The sequence below is a fragment of the Phoxinus phoxinus genome, assembly GCF_949152265.1.
Source record: "Phoxinus phoxinus genome assembly, chromosome: 18".
NCBI classification, from domain to species: Eukaryota; Metazoa; Chordata; class Actinopteri; order Cypriniformes; family Leuciscidae; genus Phoxinus; species Phoxinus phoxinus.
In genome coordinates this window covers 12,739,516-12,762,549 of record NC_136893.1, presented here as the reverse complement: position 1 = coordinate 12,762,549, position 23,034 = coordinate 12,739,516, and the positions used below count along the sequence as shown (strand labels likewise).

At 38.0% G+C, this 23,034-nt stretch overlaps 1 protein-coding gene across 2 annotated transcripts in view; it reads right to left on the bottom strand.

Annotated features, from left to right (window-relative positions):
• The window catches only part of magi3a (membrane associated guanylate kinase, WW and PDZ domain containing 3a), a 131,633-nt gene that overhangs the window by 42,535 nt on the left and 66,064 nt on the right, over positions 1–23,034 (bottom strand). For both annotated transcript variants that reach the window (XM_079587379.1, XM_079587380.1), the window contains 2 exons: positions 13,863–13,979; positions 6,503–6,622 (listed from right to left, as the gene is read on the bottom strand). In XM_079587379.1, the coding sequence (XP_079443505.1) occupies positions 6,503–6,622; positions 13,863–13,979 (237 nt within the window). The remainder of the gene's footprint in view (positions 1–6,502; positions 6,623–13,862; positions 13,980–23,034) is intronic.

Genomic DNA, 23,034 nt, shown 5'->3' with positions numbered 1-23,034 from the left:
ACAATAAGTCTCATTTGTTAACATTATTTAATGCATTAGCTAACATGAACTAACAATGAACAATAACTTTATTTAAGCATTTATTAGTCTTCTTTGTTAACGTTAGTTAGTTAGTTAGTTACTGATGTGTTGTTCATATAACAACGTGTTGTTAAATATATAAATTAGACAGTCCTTTATAAAATAAATGGACAAAATGTTACCACATATTTTGTTTGTCTGGTTTAATATATTTTAAAGATAACTATTGGATTGCATTCAATTTAATTCATTTAAAAAATCAGTTGTAAACACGTTTTGTAAGAACAGTTTTACATTTATTTATTACTAAAATGGTTTATCCACTTGAAAATGAAATTGCATTTTTTTTCAGTCATTAAAAGCTGAATAACCTTGATTTGACTTTCTTATCCTGCGACAATGGTGCAAGCATTTGAGTAAATGTAATTAATTACCATACTTGAGTACCTTTTTGGCTACTTTGTAGTTTTACTGAGTATCAAATAAATTAGCAACTTTTTACTCTCGACTTGACTACATATTTTAATAACTATGTACTGTATACTCCAATACATTTGTGATGAGTAACACACCTAACTTTCTCTGCAGCAGTTTATTTCTGCTACAAAAGCAGCGATATCTCCATACAGGGCATTGAAGGGACTATATCTTGTGTGTTTTGCCATTACTCACCCAAACTTGTCAGCAAGGCTATACTTCATGCGAATGTGAGTGCATTAGGTAGTTGCTAAATTGCAGATGTTTTACAGTATATATGAGATGAGGACATGACTGCAGCCAAAACCAGCACGTCCAGACTCAGAGCAAGTAGGCTTTGAGGATTTAATTTCACTAAACATTATTTTATTTATCCTTTACATTGAACAGAGCATTTAAAGGATATTGGTTTAATTATTCCCTATTTGAGCACTTTTTTTTTTAAGAGGCTGTGTCAACCTTGATTTATTATAATTTTGAGGTGTTCAGTTTTATTTAGATTTTAGAAAATAAACATGTGATAGCTCTCCTCACAAATCAACTGTTTCTTGTTTTTCACTGGCATGTCTCTTAGGTGTTGAGGACTAGTGCATCTTTGAACCTACATTCAATATGGGTAAAACACTTGTTAAAATCAGATACCCTAAACCAACTCAAGTCGTATTAGAATTGGTGAACTTGTCATTTTTGCTGTACGGTATCTGTACTTTTACTCAAGTATGGTTTTCAGGTACGTTTTACACCTCTGCCCTGCGATTACCCTTAATTCATGACTTTAAAACATGTTTATCATAAAATGTCTTGATTATACACGAGCATGCAGCACACAGTAGAAAAGTGTGATCAAATCATGGCCATAATCATGCCATGTCACAGCCTCTGGGGTCACCTGTCAAACAGCGGGCACAGCATGATGGATCGCTCATAAACTGCGCACTGCGTCACCCTTGATTAACGGGCAAACACAGCGAGGAGGAGGGAAGGGTCGTCCGTGGGGTCTGTGATGATTTTTGTTAGCATTAATCTGTGGGAGATGGCTGGGCGCTGTCAGAGGAATGGCGATGATTTGAAACCATCTTCCTTTCACCACCGTGCACTAAATGGCATAGAGGAGGAAAGATAGACAGGCTGATAGCAGTAGTTATTTAACATTTGAGTGTTTTATGTCAAATAAATATCATGCCTGCTCCGGCGTCCCCCGATGAACTGATGGAGGACGACAATTCACCCATGACGATCAACGAGCACAACAAATACAGACCTGCCACGGAAATTTTCCCTGAATGATGTTTACTCTCTCACACACAATCACCCACACAAGCACATACAGCCTCACACCCTTAAAAGGAAATTAAATGCGAGTTGACTCATCTATAACCTTTACCCACACGGGCCAAGTTGCAGTGCAATTTAAACATCATTGCACTAAAAATACAAATCAAAACATGCAGTTTACTCACAGAATTATGTTGCACATGAGCATCTATTAACCATGTGTGCATCTTAACAGCATCTTTCCTTTGACTATAACTGTTCTTAGTGTGCACTAAGGCAGGGGGTTTTTTTCCACATTTTTCGATGTCAATGACCCCCAATATTGGGGCACAAAGCTTGATGCCTTAGTATGCAGTCAACATCTAATTTTACAATGTAATAAGCCGAAAGAAAAAGTTTGTCTCATTTGGGAAAATCACTTCAAAGCCCTGAGTGTGTTTGTTTGGGGCACTGAGAGGACTGCAGATGTGGACAGATGGAAAACAATATCGCCCAAAGCCTTTTGGTTTCTATTGTGGGATGTTTGGGGATATTGCTGCGGGCAGTGGGATGCTGTTGTTCAATCCTCTTGATTCTGTATCTACACAAACAGAAGAGAGTTCTTGCACTCGTTCAGAGATGAGAGGGGTTCTCAAATAGTTTTTAGGACACCATCAATAATGAAGCTCATCCGGTGGAGAGTCATCCTGGTTCTTAAACACGGGGCCGGGGCCCATTAGGCGATCTCAGGAAAAATATTTAGATTTTTAGTTGGTTTGGCTTATTTTATTTTAATTCACCCCCTGAACAATTGTCTTTTTTTTTATAATTCACCATATTACTGTTTTTGTGTATTTTTTATCAATGTAAAATAACCGTTTTCTATTTACCGGTAAATTTATTTTAATTTAACACTGAATTTTCAGCATCATTACTCTAGTCTTCAGGGTCACATGATCCGTCAGAAATCATTCTAATATGAGGATCTTCTGCTCAAGAAACATTTTTTATTATTATCAATGTTAAAAAGATTGCAGCTTAATGTTTTTGTTGAAACTGTGATTAAGGATTAATAGAAAGCTTCACGGTTTCATGCACTGACATTGCAAGCACGGATTTCACAGGACGTTTCAGAGTGGTATGTTGTTTTTTGTAATTTCTTATACATTTTAGATGCGAAGTTATACACCATTTTACCATTATACTTGCCGAAAACTATGGTAATACAAACAGTGAACAGCCTTACAACAGCGAGAGCTTACAAAAGTTACAGTAAACACAACATGTTGGCTAGCAGGCGAGCGGAGGCAAAGCTTTGCCTTTTGTTTACATTGTAGAACTTTCATAAAACTTATAATTGGAACTGTTAATAGAAAACGCAACTACAAATAATAAGACATACAAGTTATGCTTATAGTTTCTGAAAGCTGTTCTCTGTAAAATGTGTAGCATAAACGTTGGGGTTTTGATGTTCAGGGACAGTGTTTAAAATAAATTTTAACCCCTCAGAGTTCGTTAGCCTTAGGAAGGTCAAAACAAATGAGTTTTTAAAATGGGATGGAAAAAACATATTCTTCTCTAATGCAGCTCAGCCAGGCCTCATCCCCTTTCTTGTGTATTCTGTGGGTGGAGATTATTTAAATTCATGACATTTTGACTTCATAAGATTTGGAAAATAAATAACGTTGTAGTCCAAACAAGTCGTTTGTTGTAGTTCTTGGAAAGTGGATTCTGTTAGGGTTAGAATATCTCAATATCTAAAATATCTCCCTTTGGAGTGGAATTTGAGCTTTGTAACCTTGCAGATGTTGTTTATGCTCAAACAGCAACATTACACACTAACTAAAGTTGAAAAAGTGAAAGCATAATAGGACCCCTTTACAAAACATTTGATCGGGCCGAAATTGTGAGGATTTAATTTTTTATCCTCATCCAGTAAATCATGAACAACTGGAAAAGTCATGGAGCCTTTGAATATTGTTGTGGACAATGAGGGGCCTTGGAGTAAAAAAGGTGAAGAATCACTGATCTAGAAGATCCTGGCACATGGCAGAGAGAAATGGAGAGAGGGTGTGATTGCCGTATCTGTCGTCATTGCTCACTTCTCATGGAATTGTGGGTGGACGTGGACTGGTTTATAAACATTGTCTACCTGCGTCACTCTGAGGCGGCTGTCCTTCAATATTCGACATTGAAACAATCAGAAAAGCAAGGGAATGTGCAGGAGATTTCCCTCAAGGGATTCAAATCCAAGATCTCATTATTTTTAAATCGCTGTTGTAACATTTGAACAGGACACACAGAGTTTATGCCATAAAACTTGGGGATAACCAGTTACCATTGATTACATCATGCTCCAGGCATGTTGAAAAACTGGTCAATTATTTCCTTAGCCTTAAAAAACCTAAACTCAACTCTGGAGAACACATAAAATCGCTCTCTATTGCATACAGAAAACATTATCTCTAGCTTAGAGTTTGCTCTTGAGCATACAGTAGCTGAATTTATACAAGTGCACAAAACTTACGAATGGTGATGAATGCCATTGGAAAATTCCTAAAGGGCATCTAAGAAGCCTGAACATTGTCTCCCTGTTTCGCACATGCAGTATAACCAAGACAGATTGTCTTCCCCAGCTTGTAAAGAGATGGTACTGAACATAATCTTGTCTGTTCATCTAAACCAACAGTTAACAATAACTGAAAACAGGATGGGCCATAAAATGTGTTTTCACTGAAGATGATCACAAACAAGACCGTATTATATTTATGGGAACCAAAGTCAAGTTACTCCGGCTGAGAGGCGTTTCTTTTTTGGGGTGTTTTTTTCGGAGACCCCAAAGTGAAATAGCTTAGATAAAAAAATATGTAATATAATATCTGCAAAGTCAAAGCTGAGTTTTCAGCATCATTACTCTAACATGATCCTTCAGAAATCCTTCCAATTTGCTGATTTGATGCTTAAGAAATATTTCTTATTATCAATGTTGAAAACAGTTGGGCTGCTTAATATTTTTGTGAAAACATGCTAAAAAAAAATTCAGGATGAAACAGACAGCTCAAAAGAACAGCATTTATTAAAAATAAATATATTTTAAAACATTATAAATGTCTTTACTGTCAATCAATTTAATGCATTCTTGCTAAATTAAAGCATTATTTTTAGTAGTGTATATTTAATAAAAATATGTACTGTAATTAAATTATTTTTCAAATAAGTAACATATTAACAAATACAATTTTAGTAGTGTATATTTAATTAAAATATACTGCAATTACATTATTTTCAAATACGTAAAAGATCAACAAATCAATAAATAGCCCCCTATTACATGGGAAGGGCATTCTGAAGAAAGTCTATTCTATTCTAAATACATTTATAGGCTCAATAAATCATGCTGGTTTCAGGAATCAAATCCTAGAGCAGCATGTACCGGCTTTCTTGCCAGATGTCATGGGAAGACAAGAAATCACTAACCAGAATTGGTGAGTGTGAAATTATCCTTCAGGCTAAAATCCCAAGAGTCGAGATATTTCATGTAGATGGAAAGGCCCCAGTAAAAGTCACCCACTGTGACATCCACATTGGACAGATTTACTTCACCCTGGAAACTACAACAAGTCCTTCCCATAAAACAAGAGCACTTAGTGACTCATTGAGGGATCATTAACCAAACCTACCCCTGGCCAAAAGCTAGGGACTTGCCAAGCATTTTGGGGTTTATCGTTCGTTGGCATCACTCAACAGCTTTGAGGCAATGACATTAATAACTCGGACCTTGAGACCCTTTAGGCAGGTTACAGAGACGGCATGAATAACACAAGGTGAACACCCTCTGCTCTGAGCTATTTCAAGTCAGCAGAGGAGGTATACGAAATATAAAAGAGTGTGCAATACAAACATTCAGCACACTTGTCTCCCTTAATTACCATAAGAACATGGTGAGTCAGCAACCAATGCTGAAACTACACAGCAAGTAATGTAGCACACTACGTTTTGCCATGGTAATCTACAGAATTAGAAAGCGCAATACTTCAAGAGTGAAGGAAGCCAATGTTCAACTAAGATCAACTAAGATGACCTAGTTACAGAGCTTGAATTGAAATTCCACTTTCTTCTTTTTCATATGCAATTAATTCAGCTTGAAATACATACAGACTCAATCAAACTTTTTCTTTTTGTAATTGTAATGTTTAGCCTTAAAGGGATAAATGAATGTTCTGTCATTATTTATTCACTCTAATTTCAGTCCAAACCTGCAAAACTTTCTTTCCTCTATGAAATACAAAAGAATATCCTTTTAAACTGTTTTTGTCCATATAGCGAAGATCAATGGACCCCATTGACTTTCATTGTATGGACAAAAAACACTTTGAATATCAGAATTTTTAAGAATTCCAGAATATTTTCTTTTGTGTTCTGCAGAAGAAAGAAAGAAGGCAGGTTTAGAATGCCATGAGGGTGAGTAAATTATGAATTGTACTGAATTGTGACATGTCATATATCCTTATAGAATATTATTTATATTATGTTACGTTATGTTTCTTCTCATGCACAGCTGATAGAAAACAAGATGCATGCTGCTAGTAGCAGAATGCATTACTCTTCCTCCGATCAATGCACCTTGCAAACACTAGTAGTTCCTTCTGCAAATACATCTAGTTTAGATTGTGCTCTCAACAAGTATCTGTATAACAAGCCCACAAGAAATGACCCTTGACTCTCAGTGCTCCTACACACGGTTTCTTACCATCATAGGTTCCACTCTCCAGTAGCAGCCCGCTCTCCTCCAGCACACGAAACTCCCCCACGCTGATGAAGTTATAGTCCACTCCTGGAACCTCCCCTTCGCGAGGCTGCCTCGTGGTACCTGCCAAAGGCACACAGAACGATGAGTAACATATTATTACAGGAAAATGCTCTTTTTGTGTAAAGCAATTATGTGCACTTGTTAAAAACTTCTTATGAAGGTGCCACGGAAAAATGTCTTGGAAAAATGTTTTTTCAAAAACCTTTTATGTATAGATTTTTTGTCTTACCTTTGAACCTACCCACTACGGAGGCAAAAGAAGATATTGTGAAAAGATATTTAGAAGAATGTTGGTGACTAGACAGTTGATGTACCCCATTGACTTCCATAGTAGGAAAAAAAGATACTATGGAAGTCAATGGGGTCCATCAACTGTCTGGTCACCAACATTCTTCTAAATATCTTCTTTTGTGTTCAACAGAAGAAAAAAACTCATACAGATTTGAAACAACTTAAGGGTGAGAATATGATGACAGAATTTTCATTTTTGCAAACTATCCCTTTAAGGGGACATGGTGGATGAAAAATATATGAGACGGCAGGAAACATAATACGTCAATAGAAACTTTGCATCAGCTCACAAAGCGTTACTCTAAGAATGAATATATCTATCTGTCTGTCTGTCTGTCTGTCTGTCTGTCTATCATAATTCTTTCAGTTCATTTTGAGTGTTTATCTCTGCTGTAGGAGGAACTGCAAACAAAAACTCTCTGAAAACATTCTCTCCTTGAACAGAATAACAACAAGGCTTGCTTTTGTCATTAGCCTTTATTGTTGTCCTCCGTGCAAGACAGAACACAATGAAAAATCTGCATCTAGACATTCTGCTGTAGTGTATCTTTTTCGATCATAAGTATAGTTTACACTCTGCTTGCTTCATCACTAAAGTTTCTCAAACCTGACAGTCACACAGCTGCTATTGTGAGGCGAGAGCCCAGATGCCAGTTTCTGTGGTGGAGGAGGATAAACAAACAATTATCTCTGCAGTTTGCACAAGCCACATGAAACACCGCCAGCTGCTTAAGCACCTTCGCATCCACCCCAGCACGCTGCCACACAACCCAGCACACTTCAGAACATCATGAATGCCTACAAAGAAAGACTGACCCAGCCTGGCCATCTCTTCAAAGACTGCTTTGAGGCATTTAAGCGTCACTTTTCACATTATACATGTGAATTCTAAAACGTTTTTTTTTTTTTAAATATCATACAGAAAACTAATATTGGCAATACTGAATGAGGTGTATATTTTGTGACATCAAAAGTGGGATGAATTTTATTCACACTTCATTATGGGCTCATGGTCACCTGTGAGATCCCTTAACAAGCTCTGGAAAAGTCTTAAATCTGCACAAGCGTAAAAAAGCAATCCTTTGAGATTGACCACCTAGGGCTCTTTTTATTTCAGCATTCTTTTTTTATTTATTTATATATCTGCGGATGAGGCAGAGAAGGGTTTCCGTCGAGCCATAACGGATATTAATGCCAGCAGGAGGAAGGAGGGAGATGGAGGCTTCAGCCGAGCTTCAAGGATTATGTGGCAATTTGGACTCCGGGCGTTCTTCTTTCCCGCATTTTTTTAAGGACATGGCTTTAATGACTTTTCTGTCCCCGTGTCCAGTGAGACATGCGCAACAGTTCCATTCCAGAGGTTTTCAGATGAGCAAATGGTATGACAGCCAGTTCAGTCCGTGCTTCATGAAGGAAATCGATTTATGAATCTTCATGCTGCTCTTTTCTATAGCACATTTCATAGTGACCACATCTGTTAAGCAAGACCCAAAGTCTTATGATAGATTAATCACTGATAATCTTCTTCAGTGAGCTGTAATCAATAAAGTATTAAGTTAAAACTGAAGTGACCAGGCCTTTGAGTCAGTGAAAGAACCGGATCAGTGAACGAATCTTTCTTTTGAACTGTTTTTTCTCTCTCTCATTGAAACCGATCCATTCATAAATCTGACTGAATGATTCAATAAGACTAATTCGGTTCTTACTGATTCAATAATCCATATTCTTCTAAATATAAACATTTTATTAAACAGAATAAAAATTATAAGGGGTTTGAAATGACACAAATGTGAGTAAATGATGCCAGAATTGTGATATTTAGGGGAAATAATCTTTTAAAAGAAAATGTCTAGGGCTAGGCGCAGGAATTATGGGTAATGTGCCACTGATTTAAAGGGATAGTTCACCCAAAAATAAAAATGCTGTCATCTTCTACTCACCCTTATGTTGTGACAAACCTGTATGACTATCTTTCTTCTGTAGAACACAAGATAACACTGGGAAACAAACAACACTTTGACTTCATTTTTCACAATATCATTTTTCACAATATCTTCTTTTGTGTTCCCTAAGAAATAAAGTCATACAGGTTTGGACTTTGGAAGAACATATAGTGAGTAAATGATTTTAAAATAAAATCTCTTTAAAAATCTAGCAATATATTATTAAACATTGACTGCAATTAAATGGCAATACTGATCCTCACTGTCCTTCACCTTTACTGTGATTAATAAGTTACAATTAAATCATTATTTAATTATTTTACTTGACTGAAGCCTGAAAGATGAACTATGCCAGTTCATTCTGACATTACTGCTATTACCGGTGCTATTAAATATAATTAGACCTGTCCATCATCTGGCTCTCATCCCTGATGCTCATGATTACTCCTGGATGGAAAAGTGTGAATGGAGGACTGTGTGTTGAGTCATGGGTCTGAACACCCCGTGACAAGGACAGTGGATGAGAATGACATTAAAGATTCCAGGTCAGCCCTCCCTCACACTGAGCTTGTGTCTCATGCAATGTTGAGCCACAGCAAACGAAACATCTGCTCAGGCCTAGTGTCCATTAAAATCCCAAATCACAGAGAGCCACACGCCAGCATGCAGGACTCATTTAATGAAAACAGTGGGAACTACATCACATCTCGAAATCAACAGACAAACCAAATTACAGTAGGTTGGTTTGTTACATTTACTGAAAATACTGTGAATAGTGTTTGCTGGTGGACACTAGAGTGGGTTGTTTATATGCGTCTTATAGGTGATTAACCCTGTAAAGCTTGACATATGAAATAGTAAAAATGGAACCGTTTATTGAACCTTTAAAAGTATGGTAGGCCATTTTTTTCATAAACTCTTTTTGTAAATGAAATGATGTATAACCAAATAAACCAAAGTTTATTCAGTCCAGTAAGTGTTCCTGTTGAAATATCACCAACAATATAAAAGTTATTCTTATGTTTAGGCTACTTTATACAAATCATTAAAGATTTCACAATAAACACTTTGGGCATGAGTCATGACCTGAAGGTGGATGTTATTCGAATTATACAACAGGCCTTTTACTTGAAAGCGAAAAGTTATGTTGATCATTTAGAGGGATAATGTGTATCAAATATGATACAATAGGCTTAAAGTATCATCTTTAGTGTTTCACAAAAAAAAAACATCAAGCAGGTTTGGAACGACATGAGGGTGATTAAATGACAAATCACAGAATTATAATTTTTGGCTCTATTCCTTTAATACTTAGGGTTAGATATTTCAAGAAACACTTAATGCCAAGTATGAGCAACATTAATAGTGATAAGTACCTTAACCAGCAGCACTAATTAAAAGATTACACCACAGCCCAAGAGAAAAAAAAGCCCTGATTAAAGATGTGCGAGTAATTAAGGCATATGTTTCACTAATTCACTGGTTTGTGGCCAGACCACATATTCTGTACAAGAGAAGATCAAAACACATTTCGTGATTAAGTACTGGTTCGTTGGCATTGATGTCTTTAAGAAAAAAAAAAATTGTTCTGTTCCAGACGGTCTGTATCTGAAAACCGTTGCCAAGAAATTCCTGAGCCAATACTGGCAAGTAATTCTGCATTACCTAACAGGTTTAATCGATCATGATTATGTGACATTAGCTCAAACAGCACCGACATTGGAAGTATGGAAACTAAAATTGGCACAAGAGAAATGGGAGAGAAGGAATAAATCGTCATCAAGCAGGCATCGGTGGCCTCCGGCATCTGCTTGTTATAGCAGGCAAGTGGCAGGAATCAGGATTAAATACCCGTTCACACCAAGAATGATAACTTAAGATAACCATAACGATATTAGCATCCACACCAACGGACGACAACCTTCTGTTTATTATGACCGCGAGCTGCAGTTGTATAGTCTGCCACTTTAAATAATCGAGCTCTTTAAAGTCAGGTGGATTTTGATTGGCTGTCAACGCTTTAATCATTCATCAGCTGGAAACAATCGTTCTGAAAGTGATTCCAACAATATCGTTCCTCTGTGTCGTTATTGACTCAAGACTCTCAGCTGGAGTATATGTGCACAAGGGCTGGGTGAAGTGTCTATTCTAGCAGGTATAAAGATAACTGTAGAAAACACATGCTGAGTCTATTTACTCTGTCAGTATTCCCTTTAGATGAAATTACTGAGTACAAACAAGCACTTGGCAGAAGCACTTCTAAATTCTTAAGAGCTGTTTTACATTAGACCTCCATTTATATTAAGCTAAAAATTATTATTTCTTTTTTTAAAGTGCTGTGTGTTGGCTGAAACACCCTTTTCCAACTTTGTTTGGTGGATCAGGAGGACAAATATAGGATTGCACACAGATTATGATAATTCAGATTCCAGGAATCACATCTGCTCTAATAAAACTAATGAAATGACTGATTTCACCCAGGGTTGAATATTTTTAACTAAAATAAAAAATAAAAAGTTGCCAGGACAAGATATATAGTTTTCATTTAGTTAACTTAATGTACTAAAATAACTAAGATTAAATAAAAATAAATAAAGCTATATACATATACAGTCATGGCCAAAATTGTTGGCACCCCTGGTAAATATGATCAAAACTGGCTGTAAAAAATAAATCTTCATTGTTTATCCTTTTGATCTTTCATTCAAAAAATTGCCAAAATTCTAACCTTTCATTGAAGCAAGAGAATTGAAAGTGGGGCTAAATCACATTATGAAATAAATGTTTTTCTCCAAAACACGTTGGCCACAATTATTGGCACCCTTTTATTAAATACTTTTTGCAACCTCCTTTTGCCAAGATAACAGCTCTGAGTTTTCTCCTATAATGCCTGATGAGTTTGGAGAACAACTGACAAGAGATCAGAGACCATTCCTCCACACAGAATCTCTCCAGATCCTGCAGATTCCCAGATCCATGTTGGTGCTTCTTCTCTTCAGTTCAGTCCACTCATTTTCTATAGGGTTCAGGCCAGGGACTGGGATGGCCATTGCAGATCTTGGTTTTGTGCTCAGTGACCCATTTTTGTTTTGATTTTGATATTTGTTTTTGGATCACTGTCCTGTTGGAAGATCCAAACATGGCCCGTTATAAGATTTCTAGCCCCGGCTGTTAGGTTTCGATTTTTTATCTGTTGGTAGTTGATCCAATCCATGATGCCATGTATCTGAACAAGATGTCCAGGACCTCTGGCAGAAAATTAGGCCCACAGTAAAGATACAGCAGAGTATTTCATTTTACACATGGGGTACTTTTTTATCCCTGTGTGCACCAAACCCATCTTAAGTGTTTGCTGCCAAAAAAGCTATTTTTTTGGTTCCTCTGTCCATAGAACGTTTGAAAAGTACCTGACACTACTGGCACTTCAAACGGGACGGGTTCTATGGTCAGATGAAACAAAAAAATAGCTTTTTTGGCAGCAAACACTTAAGATGGGTTTGGTGCACACAGGGATAAAAAGTACCCCATGTGTAAAATGAAATACTCTGCTGTATCTTTACTGCTGTGGGCCTAATTTTCTGCCAGAGGTCCTGGACATCTTGTTCAGACACATGGCATCATGGATTGGATCAACTACCAACAGATAAAAAATCGAAACCTAACAGCCGGGGCTAGAAATCTTATAACGGGCCATGTTTGGATCTTCCAACAGGACAGTGATCCAAAATCAAAACAAAAATGGGTCACTGAGCACAAAACCAAGATCTGCAATGGCCATCCCAGTCCCTGGCCGGAACCCTATAGAAAATGAGTGGACTGAACTGAAGAGAAGAAGCACCAACATGGATCTGGGAATCTGCAGGATCTGGAGAGATTCTGTGTGGAGGAATGGTCTCTGATCTCTTGTCAGTTGTTCTCCAAACTCATCAGGCATTATAGGAGAAAACTCAGAGCTGTTATCTTGGCAAAAGGAGGTTGCAAAAAGTATTTAATAAAAGGGTGCCAATAATTGTGGCCAACGTGTTTTGGAGAAAAACATTTATTTCATAATGTGATTTAGCCCCACTTTCAATTCTCTTGCTTCAATGAAAGGTTAGAATTTTGGCAATTTTTTGAATGAAAGATCAAAAGGATAAACAATGCAGATTTATTTTTTACAGCCAGTTTTGATCATATTTACCAGGGGTGCCAACAATTTTGGCCATGACTGTATATTTTTTAAAAGCTAATAATTTTTTTTTTTTTTAAACGTACAACAAAATTGCTAAAAGTTTTAACTAAAATTAAAACGAAGACAGGATATATAATAAATAAAATAAAACTAATTTGACCTTTTAAAGCAATAAAATGTTGACAAATATAAGGGCACATTTATACAACACCAATACTGGTGTACAGGGCTCTTTAGCAAAAAAAAAAAAAAAAAAAAAAACATGACAACGAATATCTTTGAAATAAATATTGCGGTGAAATGTGTAAAGTAATGAAGATGCATATTGCATGTCTTATGGGACTTTTATTTTGAACTATATCCTCATGCTAGAGAATGTCAAGATGTGTAATACACAATCTGTTAAACTGCAAAATAAAATACTGAATAAAACTGAAGTTTTGTTGTACACTATAAACCAGAAGTATCACTTTATAATGAATGAATGAATGAATGAATGAATGAATGAATGAATGAATGATTATATAATGCTTTACAGATCATTAGAACTGCAGCACTGCTCAATGCCATAACTAAATGCTGCTTGAAGAACCTGGAAGATAGATTGCCTGTAATATTTAATCCAATGTATACATAGTGTATTCCACACAGTGCACTAAACAGGGAGCAATTTCATACACAGCCAAAGTGCTGACTGTTATACAATCAGCCTAAAGCGTTCACAGTACCCATCATACCCACGAAACACTGGACTGAAGACGTGTCACTGACACCATAATTATTGTCTGAGTAGCCGGTGTCATGGCAGAATCACCTCAGCGTGACCTGCACGAACACATTTAATGTGATTTAAGGATCAGAGGGGGTCAGACATGTGAATGTGTGGAATACTCACAGGGAATAGTGCGCAGGTACAGGTTATCTCTGATCACCTGCTGGAGCTTGTGGTCCAAAGAGCCTTTCTGGAACTGCAGGCTGAGGTAGTGACGCAGATCTGTGTTCAACACCTTACCTGTAGAGAGAGATTTCATCTGGGTAAACTTTGGGTACATGAAACAGCATTTGCAAGCCATTTTATGTTCCAATTGAAACAGCATATTCATTTATTATTCCACAAAATTTAGTTTTTTCCATCATGTCTTAATTTTATTCTTTGGGAACTGAAGCAAAAGTGCTCTCCATATGACAGATCAGCTGTGTGGGTGACAAACAAAAAGTGTAACATTGTCAGTTGCAAATGAGGTGAATATGACTAAATCATGCTAAACTCTGGAAACTGTCCCAGTCTTCCTCGTGATTAAATGACAACCTTGATATGTGCAGCAGGAGGTCCAGCTGTTTCTAGCCGTACAAAAACTTCCTCTCCACGAGCATCCAGATGTGTGAATGCATGATGATGAGCGTTAACAAAACAATGCAGGTTCTATTGCTTTGCTTTTGCAGCAAAGAGCCAGGAGTTCAGGCGGAGTTCAAGGAAGTGTGGAGGAGGTGCAAGCCATCCTGGAGGAAGGAGGGGAGGAGACGACCCTCCAAATTAGAGAATGAGAGAGTCGGAGCCAAGTTTCCCTTGGCGACTAAAATATGGGAGGGAGGGCAAGAAAGCGACGCCTTTTTGAGCAGCTCCAGTCTCTCCAGCTGTTGGTATTACGCCGCTGATGATCTCTGGGAGGGGAGGATGTGCTTTGAAACTGTGCCAGGCACATGGCTTCTGCATTAATAAGCATTGTTTTGGACCCCATAGCTGCTGAACCCGCCTGGCTGTGATCATGGATCCTGACACACTCTGGCATATCAGAACAGGTAAAAGAGCCCCTCACGCTACTTCAAAAGGGGTCAAGTCTGTCTTTTCTTTTAGCTTTACAGTCTAAAACTTTGAAGGGCTCAACAATGACAAATGTATTATTCAGTAGTTCAACACTTTCACTCGACCCACAGCAAAAAAAAAAAAAAATTTAAGCAATGCAATGTTTATTTTATATCTGGCAAAAAAAGTAGTAAATTTTTCTTTACAAAAATATGCAACAAGCTGGAGATATAGCCCATAGCTATAATTATTATATAACTTATACTACGGGGCTGTTGAATGCTTGAATCTGATTGGTTGACAAACCCTCTAAGGTGTGCTATTATTTTTAGGGAAAAACACGGCTATAGTAGCTCACACATGTCTCTCTCTCTCTCTCTCTCTCTCTCTCTCTCTCTCTAAGAGCGTTTTAAGTACAAAAACCTGACAAACGTCTTGACATACATAAATACATCATCTGAACAATGTTTTGAGGTGTGATAACCGTAGTACAAGCAGAATAACTGACTCTATGGACCAACAGGGCCCAAAACTCTCTCACACTGGCCTCAGTTCATTTTTGAGTAAACAAAGCATTAAGATTTTGAAAAGAAATAATACATATTTTTAATTCTGCACTATTTGTGTCACGAATCAAGTCAATTGGTGACATTGATCATATGACTCCTTGTACAGACTGTCAGATTTTTCTTGCTTCCATTGAAGCTCAAGATGCTTTTTAGATCATCGCAAATCATTCTGGAGAACATGATCATCAGGTTTTACCCTGGTGATATCCTATCTTGTGGAGTTCATGCAGTTTATGCTGCTTTCAATGAAGGAAAAAGAGGGACAAACCAAATACTAAGTCATGCTGAAATGAACGCTGTAAATTCAATGTTCCGATCAAACGCCAATGACAAATACTTTATGTGGCCTTGAGAGAAACGCCATTTGTGCCTCGAGACAGAATAAATTCAAACATGTTGTGATATCTCTAGCTAATTTCGAATGCAAGGTAATCAAAACAAGTCTCTCCCCAAGCAATTCTCTCTCACTGGGAATGAAATGGATGGCCCACTGTGATTGCAGATTAGCCTCATTTCATTGGTCGACTTCGACGCATACTAATTTGCTCCAATCTAAATGTGCTCAAGAGGCCCATCATTCTCATTTAGAGTTCTGGTATCAATTCCACCTCTATGGCTGTTCAGCAAGACATTAGTGTGTCTGTCGTTTTCATTCTGCACTCACTTTACACAGTGCTCATTTCCAATAGTGCAAAACATGATATACTGTTGCCGTTCATTAGGGAGCATCTTGGTCCAGCATGGGTGCGTGTTGAGCAGTAGTGTGAAGTGCTGATCTATGCTGAATGAGGCTAGTTGGGAGCGCTAGGGAGGCTCTGTGAGTCATACTGTGAGACCTCAAAGGAGAGGCAGGAAGAGTGGAGAGAACTCCTCTTACACTGACATCACCGGCTTTAGCCCACACCTGGAAATAATCAGCAGCTACAGAGCATGAAACACATTGGGAACGTGGTCAGTATCACACAAGAGGTTGTAAATCATAAGGCGGCGAAGCAAACTAATCATATTATGAACTGTAGAAATAAATAATATTTTAAAATGCTTGATCAAAACCTTTTGATTAAAGTCCACATGATATCAAAATTGACCATAATTACTTTGTTTGCCTAAATTGATCGTTTTGTGGTGAAAAATTCATCCATGCAAGTCAATCCACACAACATTTTTTTTTCAAACCTATGACGTAGGTTTGACGGTTTTGGTGTCTGCTTAACATGCGTAACCACGCCCCTCCAACTGACAGTAGACAGGCTGAATGAAACACCTACTTTTCTAAATCCAATCAGGTGCTAGTTGGAAAAAAAGCCACGCCCACTATTTTTCCTCATTTAGTATTCCGTTTCTCTCGGAAATACGTCACAACACTGAGATAAAGTCGGTTGCAACTTGCGGTTCACGCAGACTTTAAAGGCCCCACTTTGTCCAAGGCAATATTAAAAGGTCATCCTTTCTAAGCTAATATGTAACTCAAAAACATTATGATTTCAGTTTATTTGTAACACGTTACAGTAAGGTTTCATTAGTTAACATTAGTTAACTACATTTCAGTGTGTGAGATTGTCCTGTTTTGCCGTTGCAGAAGCATGCGCTCTTGAAGCTCCGCCCTCTTCTTGAAAGTGGGCCAGAGCAGCAGCTCATTTGCATTTAAAGGGTCAACACAAAACAGCACATTTGTGCTCATCCCCAAAAAGTGGCAATTTTAACATACCGGTACTATAAAAATTATCTGTGGGGTATTATGAGCTAAAACTTCACATACACACTCAGACTTCAGAGACGTAGCCTATTTTACATCTTGTAAAAAGGGGCATAATAGGTCTTTTAACAAATGAGACCTTATTGTAAAGTGTTACCATTTGAGGCCCCTTAGTGGGCCCGGCCCCCCGTTTGAGAACTACTGTTCAAACCCTTATAAAAACACAATTATTTACATTTTTTACTACTACTAACATTTTTGTGGTTATATTACTGCAACATACTTTTACATTTAAAAAAAAATATTTTGAAATATTTATTTGTGATATTAACTGATACATTATTGTTAATTAAATAAAGAAAAATATGAAGAATATTGAGGAGTATTGAGAAATATTTGACGGAAAAAATCTATAAACATATGTATAATACGTTTATTTACATCAACATTTCACTCACTTCACCCACAGTCTGGAATTGCTTTCTCCACAAAGGATGCTTTAGCCAAAACATTAACCAAAATGAGGTAGCATAATTAAGTAGCCTCCCTTAAGCAGCCTTCGTGTCACAAGTGTGGATATGATACCTTAAAATTATGACTACATACTAGGCAATAGGTTTTGGAATAAGAGCAGAAATGTTATAGAAACTAAAATCAACTTGTTAACTTCTAGCCTGAATTAGACCAATCCAGCCTTTCTCGAAAAAACACATCCTCCAAAGATGTCAGAAAACCTGAACACCAAAATGATTGATGGCATTTACATGCTGTTGTTAACTTTTTAAGCTACAGGTACGCACATATAATATTTACTGAAATCTGTGAGGGACATTTTAAATATGGTACTCTAAAGGCATTTGTTCTTGAGCACAATTTTTTTTGTTTTTACTCATAAATATAAAATATGCAAAACAAGGGCTCTTTATGTGGGGAAGGCTTTCAAAGCTATAGCAATGGTTTTCAAATTAAGTTGTACGACAAGGTCCAAGAGCTACACTGTGTAATTCTTTGGACATTGTAAAACGAGAGGAATTTAGGTCAGGCCACAATAGCTTTGCTTCATCCTTCATCAAGTATTGTACAGTAGCACGCAGGAATGTACTCCATGTTCCCTAGCAAAATTATGCATGCCTGCAATTCATACAAACCCAGCTATACGAACACGGTGTGCCAAAAGCCTTTACCCCAGATACGGCTGCCCGCAGTTCCTCATGGGAACACTGTAGTGTGTCCTCATACATGGATGTGGCCATTGTTGTTTTAGTGACACTCACACATTAACACTCATTCTATATCAGCCTTGGTCTTTGTTTACAGAACAAGGCGCTCTTTGTGGCTACGCTGTCAGGTAGCGTTAGCGAGCTGTGTCATATCTCTGGGGTGCCACCCTCTGTCTCCCACTAGACCGCACCAAGTTCCAGTCGCTGTACCAGCCAGCCTGCCCATGGGAGCCACGGGATACAATAGCTCCTTTTGTGCCTCATCATCAAGACATTAGAGCCATTCTCATCAAGGTGGAGGGGGTCAGGCATGGACACAGAAAGAATCCATGACGCAATACACCATAGCGCTGGACTATTCTTGTACAAATGCCTCGAAGATACCCCTGATTTTCACTGCACCTATCCTTTTATTATTGAACTAACTCTTTTTATGTGACTTACAATAGTTCAGCTCTCATCCTCGTGACTAAACTGCACTAGTCATGGAGAAAGGTAATATCTCCCCAGACAGGCTAAAATGTCAGGCAGTGGGAGTGTGGAATGGAGGTATACAGACTTTAGTCGGAGTAGACGCCATATTTATTCTGACCAGGGGCGTAGGAGCAATCTGAAAAGTGAGAGGGGTACTTTGAAAACCTTATTAGCTTGGCTCATGAATATTAATGAAGTAATGTTTGCCCAGTAGTAGATTACCACTTGCACATTCTTTCACGCCACTGCCAAAGTCATTGTACGAGTGGACTGCTATATTTTTGTTGGCACAGCTGTCGGATGTTAAAATATGTTTATTTCACAAAAAAAATGGCATTAGGAAAGCTGTGGGAACACATGCTTGCTTCTTGGGGTTACACAAAAATGTTTTTCTTATTATATAGCAAATGACTAATAAAAATACAAATATTTCAGTGTAAAATAAAGCATTTAATTAAATAATATAACAATCATAATTTTATTTTACAGAACATTTGTAAAATTACAAAAATAAAATGTATGCCTGTCTTAATTTCTTAATTTCCAAATGGGAAACAAAATTAGAAAACCAGGGAATCCTTAAAGCTTCTTGACTACAGCCAGTGTATAAACGCTCCTCATTACAAGTTTGGGAAGATGGTTGAAGCATGTCACATTTCTTATTGCAAGTTATACACGACTCAAATTGACACATGAGGAGTGGCATTAACTGCAAATCAACCCGCTCTGAGACACTGAAAACACAGGATCATGAGGTGCTGTGCTGTCATGTAAATAAACACAGTGCCACGCTTCACTCTGAAACACGCAGCACATACAGGTATTTATTCAACTAAATCACAGAGCTTGTGTTTCGATGAATCAAAGTAATCTAAATCTAGTATTTAAAATATATTTTCTTAAAAATCTTTTTTTTTTTACATTCTGAAGTGTTTGTCCTCTGCAGTTCAGATATTTTTGAAAGAAATATTTTCAATGTTGCATTGGCTGAATGATGAACCACAAAATTACATTTTGAAGGACTCTGCAACCTCATTTTCATTCATGCCACATACAATACAGTGTCAATATTGCCTAAGGTCTATTGTTTTATCTAAAGCAGAGAATGTTTAGTTAGAAGAAAACTGGAATATTAGTGATATTGAAGTAAATCAGCATCAGAAAGGTAACAACAACCATATTTACAGCTGACAGCATCTTTTAGATTTACAGTACAAATCAAACAATACTTCAAACTACATGCAAAGACGACAAAGGCTGCGCTCAAACAACTCACCAACATTTGCGCAAACATTGCATGATCATATATTCTTCATGAATATCGGCGGAACAGCCAACTGGAAGCACCTTTCCACTTCAACGCCTTCTAGCGTACCTTCAGGTATGACTACTATATTATTTGCCAATTTCAAACAAAGGAAACGCAAATAGACACTCACATGACTATCAATTCATAGGAGTCTACAGTCAGCCACCCACTAATGTGTTGTACAGACAATAAACACCTACAGGACACTGCTTACACAACGGTCAGCTCACCCCTGAAAAGGCCACATGCTGAGACCCCTTCTTTTTTTCAATTAAGAGAGTCATATAAATGCCACAGATAAACCATCACCGGGAACTAACAAGGCCATGTTATGACAGTGGTCGGGTGGAGATTCACGGGAAGCCCAGTGAAGAGCTCATTAGCAGCCAGAAAACGCCACTTGGCAACTCGAGTCCTGCTTGCTCTCTGCTTGTTAGATCTGCAGGGTTTTGTTGGCTTGCAGGGCCCAAAGTGTGCACACAATTCACTCACAAGTTTGAAAACCATGTGTCTCCAAACAAGTCTCCAAACATAAAATGTATTTAAAAAAATGTAAACATAAAAAAAAGGATTCTGGTTCTCAGAACCAATACACACACATAAAATTAATAATAAAATAAAATTCCTTTCATATATTGCTTTCAAAATTGTAACACTATAGAGTAGCAGTATGGGCCCTATCATACATGTGGCGCAATGCGGCGCCAGGCGCAACTTTGCTAGTTTCAGCCCGACGCAGTTATCATTTTCACGTCCTGCGCCACATTGTTTAAATAGCAAATGCAATTTGCGCCTAATTGTGCGCCCCAGGGGCGTGCTGGTCTGAAAACGAGGTGTGTTCAGGCGCATTGTTGGTGCATTGCTATTTTGAGGCAACTGTAATAGACTGCAGTATGGCGCGGTATTTTTTTTTTTGTTTAAAGGGTGCATTAGTAATGTGCACCTATAGGCAGGTCCACAACGCGCATACACTTTGCTTATTACACACAGGGACGCGCAGAAGCACACAAACATGCCAAAAAAGGATTACAATTTAAAGTATTATTATTGTGTACATTAAGATATGGTGGAATCCGACTTGTCCCGTAGATGGTCTGCTTGCGAACTTTAACCTTGTGCACGAGCAGATCCGTTTCCTCTCTGGAGAAGCGTTCAGTTTTTCAACTTGCAAATTCCTCATGTAAATAGCAATCTGCCATGGCGCGAGCGCAACTGGCTTTTAAAGGGAATGGGAGATGAGACACTGATTGGTTTACTGCACGTTACACCCAAAACACACCTATTACTCATTAAGAAAATAGGGACAACTCTTGACAAGGCGCCGACCATTTTTCCCGTTGTTAAACTAGCAAAAGTGGACTAAGTGCACTTGCGCCGCACTTTAGACCATGCGCTTAGATCGTTAAAATAGGGCCCTATATATACATTTAGGTAACATGTTAACACATTATTTCAAAGTCCACAGTTGCAAAGTTACTTACTGTAAGTAAAATGTCTAAAGTGGTGTAACCATGTCCCCACAGACATGTTTAAGAACTTGCAAGTGTCGCAGTTCCAGAGAAAAGTAACATTTCACAGCAAGAACTGGCAAATCAAAAACCAAGGTGAAAATATCATGTTATGCAAACATTGAATTCATATGCGTGTTAATGCCTTTCTATCTACTTATACTGCCTGTGAAGATGGCATTTTTCAGGTTTTAGGATGCAGCCTCTGTTGTGAACTCCCATGAATTGCAGACAAAGGCTAAAAACAACAGCACCCTCAGGCCATAACACGCTGCGACAGTTTCACACTCAAATGCCTGTGTCCTCAATCATCAAACTAGTAGTGAGCATGCCCTGCTTGGCACTGGCACAAAACCCAACCACAAGAACGAGGAGTAAAACTGGGGGGAGGAATCAAATATTCACGATCTCACGAGCAACATGCAACATCTCTTCTGCCTTGAGTTCATAACACTCATAAGTACACCTGTGATTTTCATAACCAAGCCTCTAGTGTCACAGGAAGCCATAGATAAAAGGAACAATCACACTAAGGACTCAAGAACAGAGAGATCTGTAGAAATCTTGAGCCGCCGGCTGCCTCCTCGTTTCGACCATTTGGTCTTTGTAGTGTCTGATGTGCTAGTGTTCCAGCATCTCATCTCCTCCTTTCCCATCAGCTCCAGGATGGAGCCACAGAACATCCAGGGGCTTTTGAAGGTCCCTGCATGAACCATCTGGGTGAAAGACTGAAATGGCAGAGATAGGTAGAATTAAACCTGAAGCTATGTCTGGAGATTTTTTTAACATGCGTTTAAAATGGAGAAGCGTTCGTCATTTTATTCTGAGGAATGAAATCTCTTTCATGACACCACAGCAGTGACACCTGTGGCTGAATTCTTTGAAGAAACATTTAAAACCCCCAAATTACACAGAGTCGTGTGTGGAGCCTTGACCTCAGCCGTTGTTGTTATGCAGCGCTCGTGCTGTCTGACTGAAACAAGACCTTGTCAGTCCACGCGCCGGCCGCTCGAAATGAGCCAAGAGAAGCCCGCAGGCCATCTCAAGTGTGTCTCGTTACCACGCAGATTTGCATAAGTGGATCTGTAATCCCAAATACATGCCTGAGCATGTATCACCCACCTATCTTTTTATGAAGCAAATGGAAGTGATTTTCAATATAAGGTGTTTTTATACATACATGTGCACACATGGGTCATTCCTACTAGCCTCCATCATATACTATTTATCATCCTGGATAAAATATTCTGGATTAAATATCGAACATCCTCCAGGAAGTGACATCATTTCAAGTGGGAAACAGCAGCAGAAGCCATTTGATTAATTTTGTAATAAATACTATTTAAGTTTGGGGTCAGATTTTATTCAGCAAGGACACATTAAATTTATCAAAAGTGACAGTAAAGGCATTTATAATGCTACAAACGATTTCTATTTTATATAAATGCTTTAAAATGTTCATTTCATCAATTAATTCTGAAAGAAAA